This window comes from Rosa chinensis, chromosome 1, assembly GCF_002994745.2.
Source record: "Rosa chinensis cultivar Old Blush chromosome 1, RchiOBHm-V2, whole genome shotgun sequence".
NCBI classification, from domain to species: domain Eukaryota; kingdom Viridiplantae; phylum Streptophyta; class Magnoliopsida; order Rosales; family Rosaceae; genus Rosa; species Rosa chinensis.
In genome coordinates, this window is record NC_037088.1 from 61667032 (window position 1) to 61687714 (window position 20683).

Here is a 20683-nt window from a genome sequence, read left to right on the forward strand (position 1 = left end):
TGGGTAATCGGAAATAAAGACACTTAGCAAACAAAGAAAAGAAAAAGAAAATAAATAAAAATGTTAATCTAAGGCACCAAGCCTTAGAAATGCTCGGCTTTGGTTTTCACCAAAGCCTAATCAAAACTAAGAGCCTAGTGGTGGATATGCACAAATGAGTCGAAATTTGTAGGGGGTTTTGAATTGGGAATCAACTAAATTAAATGCAACCAAAAAGTAAACTAAACAACTAATTAACGAACTAGAAAAATTAAATTTGGGTTTTCAAATTAATGGGAACATGGGAGTGTCGGGTGATTCACACTAACTATCTTGCAAATATCAATGCCAATTTTACAAATGCATGCATTTCCTATATGTGTCAAGTCCCGTATCTAGTACCGGTTAAGGCTACTAAACCAATTATCCTTTCGGTGTATCGATTATGCCGGTTAAGGCCACAATCAACTCTCTAATTTGGGCATTACGCCGGTTAAGGCCGCAATATCTAAAATTAGAGGCCTAGAGTGCAAGATAATAGAGACCCAAGCAAGCTTAGCTACAATTAAGCTAGCTAATGGTCACCACACTTAAATCCTAGATGCAACAAGACCAATAAGTTGTCAATTTATCAATCTATTCATCACAATTGCCCACAACATAATTTCAAAGGGTGACAAAGCCTAGAAACATGCTTCTAAGGACCAATACATTCGGATTTAAAGCATACACAATGAAAATTGCATTTATTAAAATTAAAGCATCAATATTTATACAAGATGAGTTAGGGCTTCACAACCCTAACTCCCAACAAAGAAATTACTCACAACCCATAACTATGAACATCAAAGATACAAAATTCAAAGAGAAAAGATTATAGAAGTGTAGGAGAACACAAAGGTAGCCACAATTAGCTAGGAAGCTAATATGACTTCCCTTGAATTACAACTCCCACAAATACCTAAAGCTTGAATCTTGTAGCTTTTGATGAATCCTTGAAACTTGTGTGAGAAATTCTATGAATACCCAAAAGAAAACTAAAACTATTATGAAAAATGGAGGAGAAGGAGGAGAGGAGAGGAGAGAGAGCAGCCCAAGGGGGCTGCCTCTATTTGGTGTGTGCGGCAGCTGTTAGGGTCTTAGAGAAAGAAAGAGGAATATATATGGGGGTTAGGTTGATCTGCTTCAATGAGAGGGTGAGAGGATAGATCGGATGGGTGGCTGTGATTGCAAGAGAAAGAGAATGGACGGACCAGATATCAAGTCTCGACCAAAGAGTAGATAGAAAGGTCACGTGGGCTAGGCTTTAATTGTGAGAACCATCAGCCACCGTTTTCACTTTTTAGAGTGAATGGAGATGAGAAAAGAAAGCTTAATGCCATGTGTCATGGGCTTATTAGATAAGCCAAACAATTAGAGAACGTGCATGCATGCTGAAAGGCTTAATTAGCCAATTAAGCCACTAATTAATGAATTAAGCTCCCTCTAATTCCATGTTTCATTGACCATAGTTGACCGATGCTCTACTATTTTGTCCTTTTGTCGGTATACTCCAATTTGCTTCATTTTCGTACTTTTTCTCTCGATTTCCGCAACTCCGCTTATTACCTACAAATAAATAAAAATGGATTAATTACATAATAATTGACATGAGGATTTGCTTATTTATAGTGTTTTAGATATAATTATACGCATATAAATGCGTATAATCAATTGCTGAACGTGTCTTTGGTTCAGTAGCAAATTCAGTTGCAATAGCAGGAGTAGTAGCAGTAGCAATTAGATATGTGATAGGAGCATTTTAATGCGATATTTTAAATGTTAATTCCTCACATTTTGCTTAGTTATTCCTTAACGAATCGATTTTTAACTTAATTTCTATTTTTAGGTACATTGGAGTAGATGAAGAAGAAATGAGTGTTACGTCCATAATTACCTAGAAATGATGGAGAATAATGAAAATGCACTAAAAAGTCAACCTTGAATATTTTCTTACTCCGGCTAGGAGAATCAGAGCCAAGCAAGGAAGAAGGAGCGGCCACCTGACCAAATGAACTCGAAATGAGCTGAAACTCTCCAGATCCATTCTAGACACCCAAAGGATCATTTCTTATGAAGAGTGGCAGAGAAAAATATGAGTGGAAGGCCTTCAAACAATCAGCCCAATTTTCTACAGAAGCAAAACCGGAAAACTGGACCTGTAAGAGGTCCAGCAGCATTTCTGGCCCAACCACATGGAATAAAGCTCTGAAAATTTGCCAGGATGATCTACACTCATAGTGGAACATTTTTTATGAAGAAGTTGAAGGCTCATTCTGAAGTTTTGATGGAGAAATAATTGAAGGAATAAAGGGGAAGAAACTGACCTGAAAACAGCTCAACACCACATATTCATGTTTCCCACCCATATGAAGAAAGCATTTCTTTTTCCTTGGATACATTTTTTCTACCCTAAAAGATCATCATCACTTCCACATTTTTTCACCTTCATGCTTTGCTTTCATCATTACCTCATCTTTTACATATTTTACAAACCACTCTCATACTCCACTTTCATTATTTTTCTTCATCTCATCATTTCACTCTTCTTTTTCTTCCCTATTTAAACACCTTCTCCTCTCACTCTCAATCACCAATTTCTGAATCCATAACACAAATTCCTTCATCCATTTCATCTTCTTTGTCTCTCTATTTTCTTTCCATTTTCCCATCCATCCTCTAGTCATCTCCACGAGTTCAAGCAAGGCCAAAGGAAGAAGAAGAGAAGCCGTGAGCATCACCATCCATATCCATCCTTGAAGCTTGCTTTCGAGATTCAAGAGCCCACAACGTTTATCATCCATCTCATCTTCATCCACGGTGTAATCCGATTCTCCTTTGTAACCTTTGCTTTGAATTTCGTTGGTTATGAACTAGTTGACACATGTGTTTGAACAAATATTAATTTCTGGAATTTTTATGATTAATTGAGAATTTTCAGATTCATATTATTGTTCTTCGAGAGTTGCTTATGTGGGTTTGTTTAATTAAATTTGCATTATAGATATCCTTTGTGTATTAATCTTATTTGGGTCGACACTTATAGGGTTTATGCATAATTGTTGCTAGGTTTAAGAACATGAAATCGACTTTTCGTTTTGTGTAAACTTGAACCAAAGTAGTAAAGGTTTTGGACAAAGATCGAATTTAATTAACGAGGATTGCAATTAGGTGGACTTTTACATACTAAGTTGTACACTTGAGTTGATAGCCTTTCTCTATGTGTAATGCATTAAACATGTTATGATTGACTAGCTTTCTAGGGTTTGATTGCATGTTTAATAGGATTAATCTAGGTGCTTTCACTTAGATTAATTAGCATTGAAAAGTAAAATATGGGAAATTGTTTGCTTTTAACGTTTCACATGATCAACTCCTCTCTCATGACTTAGATGAACAATATTAGGGTTTGAATCAATTTTAATCATATGTTTCGGTTTTTGATCTTTGTTCTCTCACTCCATTTGTATTTTTATGTTTTTGCATTTTAATTATTTTGTTAACTTAGTTTTATTTTCGAAAATCCAAAAACAAAATCCCCCCTTTTTTTCGTAAATAATGTTTATAGTTGTGAATATATTTGTGAATATTATACTTTGTTTTAATTTTAATTGTTTAATTGTTTGACAATGACAGGTGTACCCTCAATCCCCGGAATAGAACGATCCCTATTTACTTATACTACTAACGATATTTTCAGGGTTAAATTATGCGCTTGCTAAAAGCGCATCAATATGTCAATCCATGAATGAAATTAAAAACATAGAAAATCGCATTATTTCAACAACAAGATTACCAAATTAACCAGTAGCAAGATTACCCTTTTGCACCTACACACAGTAACATAAAGTTCATTAGTTCATCTTGTTCATAGAAAATTGCATTAGGCACTGCATATGGTATCCAAGAGCTGAATAATAGTTTTTAGTTTGCCAAATGAAGTAGCAATGAGATATTGGGTGAAAACATGCACAATGATGCATAAAAACAGATAAAACTCTGTTCACCAAATAATAGCTAGTCACCTAAGTTGCATAACTGAATCAACAAGAGAAAGGCACACATAATTGAATAACTTTTACCTCTAAAATAGAACAAACAATGAGCAAATTACAGACAAACAAACTCGAGTCCATGCCATGTTCTCTAATATACTTGTGTATATCCTTGCCTTTTTCCATCGAGCCACTACAAGCACAAGCATGAAGTATGCTTGTGATTGTATAAACATCTGGGCTAACATAATTCTCTTCCATTTCACAAAACAACTCGATTGCCTTGTCCGAAAGACCTTCACGAACATAACCTGCTATCATCGAAGTCCACGACACAACACTTCTTTGACCCATCTTCTCAAACACTCGAATTGCATCACTCAAATCGCCACATTTTGAATACATATCTAGAACATTATTACAGAACATAACATCTATGTTGAAACCAGATTTTATCGCATAAGCACGAACTACCCTACCTAATGCAAGATTTCCACAGCCCGAACACGCCATTAGAACATTGATAATCGTAGCCAAGTCCACATCAATCCCTGGACAAAACATCTGCCTGAAAACCTCCACTCCCTTCTCCGCAGCACCATTTGACACATACGCACTAATCATTGAATTCCACAATATAACATCTCGGTCACGCAATTCATCAAACACCTTCCGTGCACTTTCAATTCTTCTATTCTTGAAATAGAAAGCCATCAGAGAATTCACCACAGTATTATCATAGCTAAAACCCAGTTTACATACATACCCATGAACACACTCACCTTCCTTAACACACCCAAGCGCAGCAAAACACTTCAAAATACAAGAAAACGTATACGAATTAGATAGGATACCCAACTCCTGCATCTTCCCAAATAAGTACACACCTTCTCTAAAATATGAATCTTCATCGAAAACCCGCCTCGCTTCTCTTAAATCTCCACAATGCACATACATGAACACTCTTCTTTCCCCAAACAATTGTCCCACAAAGCCAACTTCCCCAATCTCTTAGCCGAAAAACAAACCCTGTCTCCGCCACCAAACACCTTGAACTTTCTACACTCATAAAAACACTTAAACATATCCATTGGCATCCTATGTTGCCACAAAATAAACAATCAATCATTTGATATCACAAACACATACAAACATGTCATATACTTATCAATGAGCACACACCAGAATACACATTGATATAAGCATGATAAAGTGACTTGGAAAACCAACCTTTCTCAGTTGCTTGGAGAGCCATCTGGAAATGAGTAGAGTGCAGCTGGAAATGATTAGCAGGAACTGGAATGAGGAACTCAAAAAAAGCCTTCTGTGAAGCACTCAATATGTGAAAAGCTAGATGGTATTGCTGCTATATTTTCAGCGTATCTTGAGTGTACACAGGGACTCCTATTTATACAGAGAAGTAGATCACTCTAAGCTCAGTCCCATCAAGGAGTTAGAGTTTCAATCCAACCCTACTGCATATGCATATCTTCTGTTATCTAGATATATAAGATAACAACATTAACCCTTTGTATCTATCCAAACAGAATGCTTAGATAAATATTACCAAGTTTAAATTAAATTGTTTATCTCTTGTTGAATGTCCTACTTTAATACAACAGTTGTTATGCTAAACGAAACTATCTTCAGTCCACTCTAACATTCTCCCACTTGGACTGGAAATAGTTTCTATAACAAGAAGTCATATGGATTTAGGTGTAACAACAATTCTTTATTGCGCATTGAGATAAACAACAATTAATAGGCTAATAACATGATCTGTCAAAATGCTAGAATGATACAGAATTAAGAAACAAGCTGTATTAATGAAGGCACAGCAGTTGCAGAACTACTTGTATCATTTTCACACCCCACATGAATCACTGAAGATATCAGAACCTTGCAAAAGTTACCTGATCATTCTGAAGATTTAACATTAATGCAAGATGGTCCTCTTTTTGGGTTCTGTATGCATGAACCCGAATACATAATTTTCAGTCTGAAAATTTTTCCTTCATGTACTCACTTTCACAACCTGTAAGCACTATAAAACAGGTATATATATTGCAGCAACATATCAAAGCAAAAGCTACAACTGTCATATCATATTCAATCAATCAAAATATGAATCTCTATATGTAAAACAATATGTAAAGCTGCAACTCAAAACTGAAAATTCAATTTCATTCAATTCCAAAATTCCCAATCAAACTTAAAATTCAATACAATGAGAAAATTACAGAAAACAAACTATCTTATTCAAAAACAAAACACTCCCACTGATCTCAAGCATCCAAGTTTGGCAAAATGCCAATTTCAGTAGCGTGTTGCTTGAAAGCAGCTACTGTCATGGCCTTTGTAAAGGGATCAGGCAACTGAAAATCAGTACCAATCTTCAAAACTTCAATTTCCCTATGCTTGACTCTTTCTCTCACACTGTAATACACTAATACTAATACTTAAGGTCTATGTGTTTGGAGTTAGTAGACTTCTTATTGTTCCTGGTAAAGAACACTGCACGCAGCTGAATTGTCACAGTAAAATTTCAAAGGTTTTGAAACAATGCTGTCCACTGCCTTGGTTTGAACCAGAATTTTTTTCAACCAAAGTCCTTCACAAACAGCCTCATAGATAGCTATAAACTCAGCCTGCATAGTAGAAGTGGCAATCAAGGTTTGCTTGACACTTCTCCAAGCAATGGCTCCTCTTGCAAGTGTAAAAACATAACCTGAGGTAGACTTTTTGGAGGAAGGAAAGTGACTAGCAAAATCTGAATCACAATAGCCTACAACCTCAAGTTCCTTGACTCTTCTATACACTAACAGATGGTCTTTGGTTCTCTGAAGGTACCTCAAAATCTTCTTGCCTGCTATCCAATGCTCAGGACCCGGATTGGACTGAAATCTTGACAAAATGCCTACTGCATAGGCTAGGTCAGGTCTAGTGCACACTTGCGCATACATCAAACTACCTACAAGCTGTGCATAAGGCTTAGTCATCATATTCTCTCTTTCTATATCATTCTGAGGGCATTGTTCCTTAGTCAATTTGTCACCCTTTGACATGGGAACCTCTCCATTTGCACAACTCTGCATGTCAAATCTCTTCAGAACCTTATTAATATAACCTTGTTGTGATAGCCCCAACAAACACTTTGTTCTATCCCTCTTGATCTCAGTCCCCAAGACATAGCTGGCCTCACCTAAATCTTTCATGTCAAATTTCTTTGACAAGAAATCCTTAGTAGCTTTCAACAACTCCAAGCTGGTACTAGCAAGCAGGATATCCTCAACGTACAATATTAGAAAAATAAAATTTTTCCCTTCTATCTTCATATACACACATTCATCCACCTGATTTTCTTTAAAGCCAAAATTACTAACCACTGCATCAAACTTCAAGTACCACTGTCTTGAAGCCTGTTTCAAACCATAGATGGATCTATTCAACTTACACACTAACTTTTCAGTTCCAGGTTCAATGAAGCCCTCAGGTTGCTTCATGTAAATCTCTTCCTCAAGCTCACCATTTAAGAAAGCTGTCTTGACATCCATTTGGTGCAGCTCCATGTCATAATGAGCAACTAAGTCCATGACAACTCTAAAAGCATCCTTTGTTGAAACAGGAGAAAATGTTTCGTTAAAGTCAATGCCTTCTTGCTGTGTGAAGCCTTTAGCCACTAGCCTGGCTTTAAACCTCTCTATACTCCCATCAGATTTGGTTTTGGTTTTAAATACCCATTTACAACCTATGGCTTTGTGATTTTCTGGCAGCTCAACAAGTGTCCACACCTTGTTAATATGCATAGACTTTATCTCAGAGACCATTGCCTCCTCCCATTGGTGAGATCTTTCACTTTCAATGGCCTGTTTGAAAGTTATGGGATCATTAATCTCACCAATGTCAAAATCTGCCTCCTGTAAGTAAATATGAAAATCTGCAGCTAAAGCATCTAAGGCTGATCTTCTATCTCTTTGTGATCTTCTAAGAACAGGTTGTGGTGGCGGCTGTGCATTTGCTAGTTCTTGAACTAATGGTGCCTCCACAACATCAGTTTGAGCATGGTTTTGAGTTACATGTGTAGGTTGAGTACAAAAATCAGATAACACAACTACCGGTTCTGAAATAGGAGCATCTACAACATCTGTCTCAATCTCAGGTAATTCATCAAACTCAAAATCCTCAAACTTATCTGTAAAGTTGACCTCATCAATAAATACTGCCTTATTGGTTTCGATGACTCTGGATGTATGTGTAGGACAATAAAACTTAAAGCCTTTAGAATTCTTTGGATAGCCAATAAAAAATGCAGAAACAGCCTTGGAATCAAGTTTAGACTCTTGAGGATTATAAGGTCTAGCTTCTGCCTTGCAACCCCAAACATGAGTATGCAGCACACTAGGTTTTCTTTTTTTTCCAAAGCTCAAAAGGTGTTTTGCTCACTGCTTTGCTAGGTGTCCTGTTGGTCAAATAATTGGCTGTTTTGAGTGCCTCTCCCCACAACATCCTAGGAAGGCCTGAAGTCCTCACCATATTCATAAAAGTCCTGTTTCTCCTCTCTGCAACCCCATTTTGCTCGGGAGTTCCAGGTGTAGTGTAATGCGCCTAGATGCTTTGTTGCAGAAACAAGGCAAAAGGCCCTTTGTGCTGGCCAAGCTCAGTGTACCTCCCATAGAACTCACCCCCTCTATCTGATCTGACTATTTTAATGACGGTGTTCAACTCTTTCTCTACTTCAGCTTTATAAATTTTAAATTTCTCTAAGGCTTGTGCTTTTTCTGAGATGAGATAAATATGGCAGAACCTTGTGTAGTCATCTATGAATGTGATAAAGTATTTATTACCACATAAAGTCTGAGTCGCAAAAGGTCCACAAATATCTGTGTGAACCAGTTGCAACACAATTGTGCTTCTAGTTGCTGTTTTCTTTTTCTGTTTTGCATACTTGCCCTTAACACACTCAATGCAATCAGTCAAGTCTGAGAAATCAAGTTTAGGAAGAATTCCCTGTTTAACTAGAAGAAGCAGTCTCTCTTTAGAAACATCACTACTACAAAAAGTTAATCACACAACACTAATCACACAACGGAACACAAATCATCTGTTGTGTGTTTAAGTAAACTTTATTGCACAACGGTGTTTGTTAACTTCTGTTGTGTGAATGCCAACAAAGTGAAAACTTTTTTATCAAAACTACATTGCACAACGGAAATGAAGTAATGTCTGTCGTCTGAGTCTTAAAAAATTTAGCGGCAGATTTCCCTCCACTTTGGAGTCTTGGTTGGCTCTTGAAACACTTAAAGTTGGGCTACTAGGACAACGGGTTTTACTATTTCCGTTGTGTGATTGAAAAACTAGGCATCAAAGTTTGTGGAAGCTTGCTTGAATGACTTCCCCTAGATAAGCCTAATGCAAGCTGTTGTAATTGTACAACAGGTTTAAGATTTTCTGTTGTGTGAAGATGGAACTGGGTGGCAACATTTTGAGCTAAAATGCTGAAAGTGCCATGTTTCCCTCCATGATTTCACATTTTGATTTTTAGTGTTGCACTTAGACAACGGTTGGTGAGGTTTCTATTGTGTGAATAACTTTGAATTTTTTGCTAGGTTTAATTGCCATGCCACATCGTGTCCAAAAGGGAAAAGAAAGAAAACAAAACCTAGCTAGCCTCTCGACCCTCTCTCTTGACAGAAAACATCTCGACCCTCTCTCTCGACAGAAAATTAACATCTCGACCTCTCAGGTTTTGAACCCTCTCGACCCTCTCTCTCTCAATTAGATTTAGATTGTTGTCCTTCACCATCCTCCTCCGCCTAAAATGTCTGCGGTGCCCCTAATTCACTTTTACTCTCTGAAAAATTGGGATTATGGTTTTTTGCTGAATCCCCAAATTGTGCTGAAGAGATTGGCGGTGGTTTGGGTTCGGCAAACTAAAGACCATCTCGCTTCAATTTGTCATCAGTCCCTTCAATTTCAAGTCCTTCACCTCTATCCGTCCATCGTTTCCTTCTCTCTTTCACCGGTTATTCTCTTAGCTGAGCCTTCCTCTCTCAAGCTTTCACTTCCATTTCCTAATCCTATTTCTATTAGACTCATAAAATTCCTCAATCTCTGAAGAGCTAATTTTGATTTCAATTTTTATCAGGACGCGAACAATCTCAGATGCTCTCAAATACTAGGCTCAGATGCTCTTCGAGCTCCGAATCTCGAGGCTCTCTCCCTCACTCCTCTATTCTGTTCACTAGTCATGGTGGGTCGAGCCCTGAATTCCGACCACCTTGGACAGCCTATACGAGCCGGTGACCGTGTCACTAGACCTCAATTTGCTGGACAGAGATCCCAGGGTTAGCCGCTGTGGTATGGGCTTCGAGCCAAGCAAATTACGATTCAATTTCGATATCCTAGTCTTAAGGTTAGTAGTGATACTAATTGCCTTCAATTCTAGTCTTAAGATTATAGCCATCTTAATTTTCCTATTGCTGTAAATCATGCCATCCTATTAAAGCACCTCTCGAGATGATGCCTTCTGATATATGCCATGTACTTCAAGTATATGATTTGTGAAAACATTAATGTTGTATACTGGCAGTACACTGATCCCCTACATAAGAACTATTTGTTCTGTAAAACCCATTTCACTTTTGTTCCTGATCCCCTACATAAGAACTGAGGAAGATGAAGAAGAAATAGTAAAGATTTTTATTTTTTATTTTTTTGGTTTTTGGCAGGTGAGGTTTCTTTGCTAGGTGGGAAAACAGAGGAGGGAGACAAGGATGATGGTGACACAGCAACAAGAGAAGCGAAAGAGGAGATTGGTTTGGATCCTAAGCTTGTGAATGTTGTCACTGTTCTTGAACCATTTTTGTCAAAGGTAATAGCTTTTATCTTTTTTGGTTTGATCAAACACTTGGTGGTTGATGTTATTTGTGTTATGTCTGTATATGACTGAGCTTACTTTAGTCTATTCCAAGTATGTAAAGCTTGGAGCTTTGGGTTAGTACTAAGTTTCAATTGGTGCCTTGAGCTTTTCTCTGTAGTTGAGGTTAAAGCTTGAGACTTTCAGTTAGTACTTTTGTTTTTGCAAACGAAAGTTTAAAGTTTGGAAACTTAGTCCAAAAAAAAAAAAAAAAGAGGAAATAGATTGATAGATTAGAGGGGACTATAATGAGTGTCAGACCAAATTAAGAATTTTCTAAGAGAGGTTATTAGAGGTGTAATGTCTATTTAGTTGCTTCCTGCCGTTCTCATTTTTTTACTACTTTTCATGCGTATCTGATTTTGAAACTAGAATTTCAAAATATTTGATGTTCTTGTAATCCAGTTTGGGTTTGATGCCATACATCTATGCACATAAGGCATTCCAAAATGTAGGAAGTTCTAATGGGAAAGAGAGTGGTTAGTCTGATTAGTTGCATAAGTGTCTAAGATTGAATCACAAAGATAGGACTAGGGAAAGAGCAAGTACTTCGTGTTATTTCCTCAACTGATGTAATGCAGCATACCACGGTCTCCAACTTTCAACTTGAAAAAGGTTTCTAGACTTAAATAAGTTATCCTTGGATTTCTGTGCAGCACCTACTGAGAGTTGTACCTGTTATCGGTATACTTAACGATAAGGAAGCATTCAAGCCTGCTCCAAATCCGGCCGAAGTGGAATCAGTATTTGATGCTCCCTTGGAAATGTTCATCAAGGTTTTTTTCTCATTAGTTTCACTTCTGTCCGAGTCAACATATGAAATTGCTTTCATCTGTTTTATTGATCATTGTGTATCCATTTGCTTCAGGATGAAAACAGGAGGGCAGAGGAGAGAGAGTGGATAGGTAACAAATACCTGATTCATTTCTTTGACTATGAAACCAACAACAAGAAGTACATGATATGGGGCTTAACTGCTGGTATCTTGATTAGGGCTGCATCAATTGTATATGAACGGCCTCCACCTTTTGTTCCTTTTATTACTTGAACTTTGTATTGAGATGGTCTGCAAGCCTGCACTGTGTTAGGCCTTTTTTTTTTTGGTATATGGCTTTGGTGCTTTTAGTATCACGACTTTCTTCTTGTTCATTTTTTCAAACTACTCAGCTTCATGAATTTTGGTCTTATATAACTCAATTCAGACTATTATACTTAACTGCTCAGTTTCTTAGTTATTCAACTTGAATTTCTGTTTTGTCTTTGTTGTGGAAGGAAGAAAATGAAACACCTGGATGGACCCAACTGAAGCTTCCTGGTCAAGCTCCTTCTGCACGTTGTGGCCATACCATCACATCTGGAGGACACTATGTACTTTACCTGTAAATTGATCATCCCAGGTACTTTACCATGGCATCTAATTTGTTTGATTTTTTTCATTTACCATGGCTTCTAATTTGTTTCATTTATTCTTTGAAAGTAGTTGATTCCTTTCATCTTCGGGGAGCCACTACTACCATCTAGATTCACTGTTAGTCAAGCTCAACCTGAACAATCGAAATCAAGAACAGTGAAAGCTTGGTAAGATTTCAGTTAAGTAAAATCAAGATGAATATCATAGTTGTTCATCTTCTGTTCATATACCCAAAGTGATTACCTTTAATTCACTTTCCGTTTTTATGTTTTCAGCTGTAGTAACTGATTTTTCAGCTTTTATTATCTTTCAAGACAAAACCTTTTATTGTTTCTTTGTTTTATTATCTTGACCATGCATCATAGTCTAAAACTGAATTGCTACCCTACTTTTCCTTTTAACAACCTCTAGCTTCTCATATATATACTCTTTTATAGTGGCAAGTGAGAAGGATGATATGAATGAATCACAGAAAGATATCCTAGTGTGGAAAAATATCCTTGTGTGGAAAGATCTCCTTGCCAAGCCTCATGAGTGGTGGGACGTCAGATTGAAAGAGGTAGCAACTTTTATATGGTTAATTTCAGTTGACATTTTTATTTAATTTTGTACAAATGGTGATATAATCCTTTCATGTGTAAGCAATTTCTCATACCCTTTCATAATTTGTGCTCAGGGTTCCCCAAAGGTTGCAGCCTTTGAGCGTAAGAGTAATGGTGAATTACGTATGATTGATGATTCAACTCCCGAGGTTTCTCTCACTCTCCCTTACGCCAATTTCGATTTTCTTAATGTGGGTTGCTCCACTTCTTTATTAATCATCTGCATCTCTATGCTATGTCACTGATTTAAGAACCAAATTTAACCGAAGAAACCAGAAAAATGATGTTACCAGCAATATATGCTTCTGATGCAACTATATATCATTATTGCAACACCAGTCCAACCTTAACTAGTGAATTTATTTAGAATTTAAGTTTCCGAATCAGAGCTGAAGCGTACTTGGTGTCAATTTCCTAGTCAAACAGGACAACTTTTAGTCAATCATATTTCAATTTTGTCAATGATATTGTTTGGTTTGATTGTTCTTTCTTAATTTTAACTGGATGTAGCGTTGATTTTAGTAACTATTCCCAAGGATCCTACACATATCCTGAAGCTAGTATTGGAATATACCAGATTCTGCGATGCAGTCCACCCTAGTGTAGGTCAACAACTGATCTTAGTTCAGTCTACTCAATCCAGATCCAAAACTTGAAATACTACTTGAAAGGTTGGGGCATGTGTCATTCTGGTTTAATTGTCTTGACTTGGTCTCTACTGTATCAACATCATCTTAATTCTGCCCTTTAGCTGTTGCCCGAGTTTGATATTTGAGTTGGTTTATATGATTGTCATTGTAACAAAGCCTTGGTTTATTTTCAGCTGGACTACATGGTATTTTGTTGATTTCATATAGCTTAAAATATATTTGTTCTGTGAATAAAACTGTGAACTTCAAACTCTGAAATATCTGTTCTTATTTTATGATTGGTTTATGATGCAGCAGCTAGCATTAGGTGGAGAATGCAACTTGGGAAGAGGTAAAGTTTTGAGCTTTAATGGTTTTGCCTCGGTGGGTTTTGATGCATTTGGAATATTGACATGTTGGTTGTCAATATTGAATGAGAAAGATTGGAACTTTGAAGTATTTAAGGACCTATGCATGTTTTTAGAGATTTTGGGTGTGGGTTTGTGGATATGGATTTGGACTTGCATTTTTCATTGGCTTTGAATTGCATTGTTTTGTTTTGTGATGAAGGTTTTGGCTGCTGATTCACAAAGCTTAGAGAGTGCCATAAGATGTGGTGGTTTAGCTAAGACCAAAGCTTTTTGTATTAAGAACATGCTGAGTTGTTTGCTGGAGAAGAAGGAAAAGATTTGCTTGGAGTACCTGCGAGATTTGTCAGTTGATGAAATTAAGGTTAAGCTCTCTCATTTCAAAGGAATAGGTCCAAAAACGGTAAATCTTTGTTACTGATGTTGAGCTGCTTTGCTTGGGTTGAGATGTTATATATGGTACTCTGGCTTATATATTTCGTTGTATGCGTTCTTTGAGATGATAACATTCGGGAATTGGATGATAGGTGGCTTGTGTTTTAATGTTCCAACTTCAGCAAGATGATTTTCCTGTGGACACCCATGTGAGTAGTTAGTAATATGATGGTTCAAGTGATTGATGATTCGTCATGTGCTTATTTTGACTTTTGGAATGGTTATGCAGGTGTTTGAGATTGCAAAGGCTATGGCTTGGGTTCCAGTTGGAGCAGACATGAATACGACATATCTTCATCTTAACCAATGGATACCAGATGAACTTAAATTTGATCTGAACTGCCTTCTGTATACACATGGTAAGCTCTGCCGCAAGTGCATCAAGAAAGGAGGTAGCACTGGTAAGCAGCAAGAAAAGGAATACGAGGATATCAATTCCAACTTCATGTATGCAATCTGCAATGAAGTCGTGTAATCAACACTAGTACATAATGGACTAGTTATTAGCCATGATGCAGTTTTCTCTGCGTCTACAACTTTGATTTCCATTTGAATGGGTAGAATTAGAAACAGTTATGTTATCTCAGTGAATTACGGAGGCCAATCGACTTTTATATATGTTAATATTTGCTTACAGCATCAATTATTGAATTGTATTTGCATTGTGTTTAAAAGTAATGCTTAGATATCTAACAACCAACAACATAAACCAATGCTAGTTGTTGTGTGAACTAACAACCAACAACAAAAGAAAACAAAATTATGTTGTATGAGATTCATAACACACAACAGAAATAACATTATCTCTATTGTCTGAATAATCAACAGACAAGGGTGATAATTTCACTTCAGTTGTGTGAGATTCATAACACACAACAGAAATAACATTATCTCTGTTGTCTGAATAATCAACAGACAAGGGTGATAATTTCACTTCAGTTGTGTGAGATTCATAACACACAACAGAAATAACATTATCTCTGTTGTCTGAATAATCAACAGACAAGGGAGATAATTTTACTTCAGTTGTGTGTTACTTACCTCAGACAACAAATATTAAGTTATATCCGTTGTCTGTTAGTAGTCTCAGACAACAAATAATGAGTTATATCCGTTGTGTGTTATGAATCTCAGACAACAAAGAATAAGTCATACCTGTTGTGTGTTATGAATCTCAGATAACGGCAAAATTTCATCTTCTTTTGTCTGAATGTGCCGAGGCATCGCCGCGCATGCCATGCCAGGCACATGCTGCTGATGCGCTAAAAGCAAGCGCATAATTTAACCCTGATCGTTAGTAGTATAAGCAAATATGGATCGTTTTATTCCGGGGATTGAGGGTACACCTGTCATTGTGAAACAAATAAAGAAAAGTATTATTTACAAAAATAAAATAAAGAATAAATATATACAAGTGAACAAAAATAAGGGGGGAGGGTTTTAAGAATTATAGAATTGAAAATTAAGATAAATAAAATAAAGAAAATGTAAAAATATATATACAAGGGTGGATCGCAAGGAACAAAGATCAAAACCACATCCATATGCAAGAAATCCAATTACAATTCCTATAGTTGATTTTAAATGTCATGAGAGAGGAGTTGATCATGTGAAACATTCGAAAGCAAATGATTTCCCATATTTTACTTTTCAATGCTAATTAACCTAAGCGAAAGCACCTAGATTAATCCTATCAAACATGCAATCAAGCCCTAGAAAGCTAGTCAATCATGACATGTTCAACGCATTAGACATAGAGAAAGGCTATCAACTCAAGTGTACAACTTAGTATGGAAAAGTCCACCTAATTGCAATCCTCTTTAATTAAATTCGGTCTTTGCACAAAACCTTTACTACTTTGATTCAAGTTTACACAAAACGAAAAGTCGATTTCATGTTCTTAAACCTAGCACCAATTATATCAAAACCCTAAGTGTTTGCAACCACATAAGATTAAAATACAAAAGTTTTCTATCATGCAAATTTAATTAAACAAACCCACATAAGCAACATAAAAATCAACATATAGAAATCACAACTTTATCTCAAAACATATAAACGGGCTTTAAACTTTGCCCTTAACATTATTTGTTAACTAGAATTCATAGTTCTACAAATCTAAACAAAGAAAACCAAAAGAAATTACAAGGAAAAAGATAGAATTACACCATGAAGGGAGTGGATGATGAAGAGCTTGAGACGTTGATCTTGAATCTTTAAAGCAAGACTTCTCTATCACGGCACAAGGTGGATGATGACGGCTAGGAGGCTTCATGGCTTCTTCTTCTCTTCTTCTCTTTGCTTAAAAATGCAGAAACTTAAAACTAGAGAATGGAGAGAAAAATGGAAAGGAAATGGAGAGACAAAGAAGATGAGATGGATGAAGGAATATGTATAGGAAAATGGAAAGGAAATGGAGAGACAAAGAAGATGGAATGGATGAAGGAATATATGTAGGAAATGGTGACTAAGGAAAATGGAGAGGAAATGGTGAGACAAGGAGATGAAATGGATGAAGGAATATATGTAGGAAATGGTGACTAAGGAAAATGGAGAGGAAATGGTGAGACAATGAGATGAAATGGATGAAGGAATGTGTGTGTCTTTGTTTTTGCCTCTATTTATAGGCTTCCAAGCAACACTATTTGGCCTTTAAACAAATCATAATGGGTTAGGTTTGAGCACTTAAACACTTGGTGGATATGTTAGGTGAGAGTACTTAAACACTTAGTGGATTTGTTAGGTGAGAGCACTTTCTGTTCCTTTATTCCTTTAATTTTTATCTCCACTAAGAACTCATTTTTAGCCTTCGACTTCTTCATATGAAATTATCCACCATGAGTGTAGATTACTGTGGTAAAATTTCAGAATTTATTGTCATGTGGTTGGGCCGGAAATGCTGCTGAACCTCTTACAGGTCCAGTTTTCCGGTTTTGCTTCTGTAGAGAATTGGGCTGATTGTTTGAAGGCCTTCCACTCATATTTTTCTCTGGCACTCTTCATAATAAATGATCCTTTGGGTGTCTAGAATGGATCTGGAAGGTTTCATCTCATTTGAAGTTCATTTGGTCAGGCGGCCGCTCCTTCTTCTTTGCTTGGCTTGGTTTCTCCTAGCCGGAGTAGGAATATGTGTAAAATTGATCTTTTAGTACATTTCCATTTTTCTACTCCAATGTACCTTCATCTTTGCTCCCCTTGGTGTTCGCAAGCTCCTCTTTCCATTTATGAGTTCATTTCCATATTTTAGCTCGAAGGTCCTGAAAATAGAAACTAATAAGAAAAATAGAAACTTTCCTAAACTGAAAAATAGAAACTACCGAAAATGGAAACTTACTAAAAATGATAAATAGAAACTATAAAATAGAAACTTTCTACAAATAGGAACTTTCCCAATCAAAGAATGAAAACTTTCCTAAACAGGGTTTTAATAAGGAAATAACGCAAGAAATGTAGGGAAAAGCAAGTAAAACGTCGCATTAAAATGCTCCTATCAGCTGCGCAGAACTCACACAACGGAAATAGGTATTTCTATTGAGCAAACTATTATCACACAACGGTGAAATCACCGTTGTCTGATTTTTCAATCACACAACACTCACTTAGACCACGGTGAGCTTAGTCATCACACAACACAAATTCACCGTCGTCTGATGACCTTTTTGTAGTAGTGCATGACATAACCTTCTGTGCCACAAATAAGCAGAATTTTCTGAAAACTTTCTTTTAATTAGAACCAATCACAGTAGCAGAATCAATACAACCATCAACCACACCATTCACATTTTCAAGCAAAAGCACTTGTTTAGAAGCTGAAGATGCAATAGAAGATGAAGCAGGAAGCACCCAATAATCATTAATAAAAGAAGCATGTCCAACAAACTAGGATCCGAGGGTAATTTTTATTCCAGAAAAATCTACTAAAAAACTAAACTGTTTCTTGACCAAAGCACTAACTGAAATGAGATTCCTTCTCATCGAAGGAATATAATAAACATCTTCTAAATAATAGAAAACACCAGGCCTAAACGCTAACTTCACTGTCCCAACTGCTTTGACAGCTACCCTCATCCCATTTCCTACATGGATACTAACTTCATTTGGCCTTGGCTGCCTCTGGCTTTGGAACCCCTGCAAGGAATTTGTAATATGGATTGGTGAGGCTGTATCAAAACACCAACAACTAGAACTAGTGTTAACTAAATTAACTTCAATGGAAAAAACTAATTTGTTACCTCTTTTCTTAGCCTTCCAGGTCTTATAGGCCCCACAGTCTCTCTTTATGTGACCTTCTCTCTTGCAGACAAAAAACATTTGAAACCCCCAATCTTCTTTTTCAGGTTTTTTGGTTTCTTATGCAGATGGTGATTTGCCTTAGACTGATTCCCAGATTTCCCTTTTTCCACTGAGGTTTAGCAACCAAATTCACAGTCACCTCTTTCCCTTTCTTAAGCCTCTCATGTTCTTGTACACAAACTGCAATTAATTCATTCAGGTTCCACTTATCCTTTTGAGTGTTGTAGGTGGTTTTCAGACTCTCAAAGTATTGGTCAGGCAGGGATTTAAAGGCAAGCTGAATAAAGAACCCCTCATCTACTCTCATGTCAAGGTTGGCTAGCTGACCTTGAATATTCATCATCTCCATAAGGTGCTCTCTCATATTCTGATTCATGCTAAACTTCATGCTGGTCAGTTTGTCTAGCAGCATACTAGCCTCTATTTTGTCATTGGTAGTGAACTTCTCAGCTATGCTTTGAAGGTACTCTGAAGCTAAGGCTTTCTCAGGAATGGCACCCCTCACTGTGTCAGACAAAGTTTTCATAATGGACAATCTACAGATTTTATTTGCCCTGGCCCAATCTTTATGAAGTTCCTTTTCTTGGTCTGTACTCTCATTGGTTACTACAGGTTCAGCCACAGTTAAGCACCAGTCCACACTTTGGTCAAGCAAATAAAGGTCTAGGTCAGTCCTCCACTTCCTGTAGTTACTACCATTCAGCTGAACTATGGTGTTGATGCTCAAAACTGAAAATAAAGAAAACAGGGAGGTCTAAGTCTCATTTCTAGTTAAATTCAAAACAAGAAAATAACCAGAAAACTTAATAATCTCAAGGTCATAAGCAATGAAATTATAACCTGTACACAAGACATTCAGAGTCTCATACCATATCAATACCACCAACCATCAGCAGCATAACACATTAAGTTACAATATGCATATCAGAAACATTGATATATAAATCTAGGCATACTGAAATCGTTTTTCAATAGCAAGAGTACCTGTGTGGCAAAATACATGCTATTCTTTATTTTCTTTTAATTGTACCATATTGAAAACAAACACGATATAAATAGACAAATCAACACCTGTTTGGCAAAAAGAAAGTGTCTAATTATGCTTTATATGTCTGAATACAATATGTACAAAAACCACAGTTTGTGTTTAAATGATGTAGAGTTAATAGCCATCTGTGGATGATACAATCATTATCTAAACACAATCTATGCAATGTTCCAGTTTTAATATCTTCACAATCAACAAAAATTTTCCAAAATTCTTTGCTGTGTGCAATATGAAAATTAAAAGGACTTAAGTTGATATTCAAATGAAAACTGGTATCCATATGCTCCAGACCATAAACAAGTGTTTACTAGGAACTCTCTTTTACTTGCAATAAATAATTGACAATCAAACTTGCAACAGGGAGATAGTCACAATCATTTAAAGGTCAAAAAATTCTCACAAGTGGATTTCATAATCATGTCATCAAGCAATTTTACAATCTGCAATCTATAGCATTAAGCAATTATATAATCATACAATTTCATTGAAAGCAACTTTGACAGAATCATTGACCCATATTTCGTTCAATACATATAAGCAAAGCTAATCAACCAACATGAAAACAATCATCAAACAATTCGAAATTTAAATTTCATCTGGGCACCAACCTAGTAGCTTAAATGCCCCCCCAGGAGAGCTCTAGGGTTCTTGACATGTAATTCAAAATGAAATTAACAGAAATTTCAATCTTCACAGAAAACATACCCGGATGCTTTCCGGCGCTGCAAAACAAGTGTTAGCGGAAGCAATTCTATACATACAACATGTTATCGAACCAATCTGAGCAAGTATCATCAATCAATTCGAGCTGAGCAATCCGAATTCAACAAAATCAATTTCGCCTTGTAAGAAAACCCTTAGCCCCAATTCTGTGCTTTTTTCTCAGAAAACGACCAAAGCATAGTCGACCAAAAGGGTCTTATTACACGTTCTTGTTTTAAAAATGGGTTGGGTCATGCTCTTTAGGT

The 20683-nt window shown here is 36.6% G+C and overlaps 3 protein-coding genes across 3 annotated transcripts; 2 read left to right on the forward strand and 1 right to left on the reverse strand.

The window, feature by feature from the left end:
* Nucleotides 1-3818: 3818 nt before the first annotated feature.
* LOC112171362 (pentatricopeptide repeat-containing protein DOT4, chloroplastic) lies at nt 3819-5268 on the reverse strand. The gene is made up of 4 exons (XM_024308562.1): nt 5196-5268; nt 4969-5072; nt 4101-4826; nt 3819-3848 (listed from the first exon to the last, which is right to left on the reverse strand). The coding sequence occupies exons 1-4, from the start codon at nt 5266-5268 to the stop codon at nt 3819-3821; spliced, it is 933 nt and encodes a 310-aa protein (XP_024164330.1).
* Nucleotides 5269-8612: 3344 nt separating this feature from the next.
* On the forward strand, nt 8613-12003 carry LOC121049820 (nudix hydrolase 15, mitochondrial-like). The gene is made up of 5 exons (XM_040508041.1): nt 8613-8675; nt 10159-10357; nt 10742-10884; nt 11586-11705; nt 11798-12003. Exons 1-5 carry the CDS (start codon nt 8613-8615, stop codon nt 11975-11977), a joined length of 705 nt encoding a protein of 234 aa, XP_040363975.1. The 3' UTR covers nt 11978-12003.
* Nucleotides 12004-14366: 2363 nt separating this feature from the next.
* LOC121050977 (putative DNA glycosylase At3g47830) lies at nt 14367-14915 on the forward strand. The gene is made up of 2 exons (XM_040512655.1): nt 14367-14523; nt 14604-14915. The coding sequence occupies exons 1-2, from the start codon at nt 14482-14484 to the stop codon at nt 14847-14849; spliced, it is 288 nt and encodes a 95-aa protein (XP_040368589.1). The 5' UTR covers nt 14367-14481; the 3' UTR covers nt 14850-14915.
* The last annotated feature ends 5768 nt before the right edge of the window (nt 14916-20683 follow it).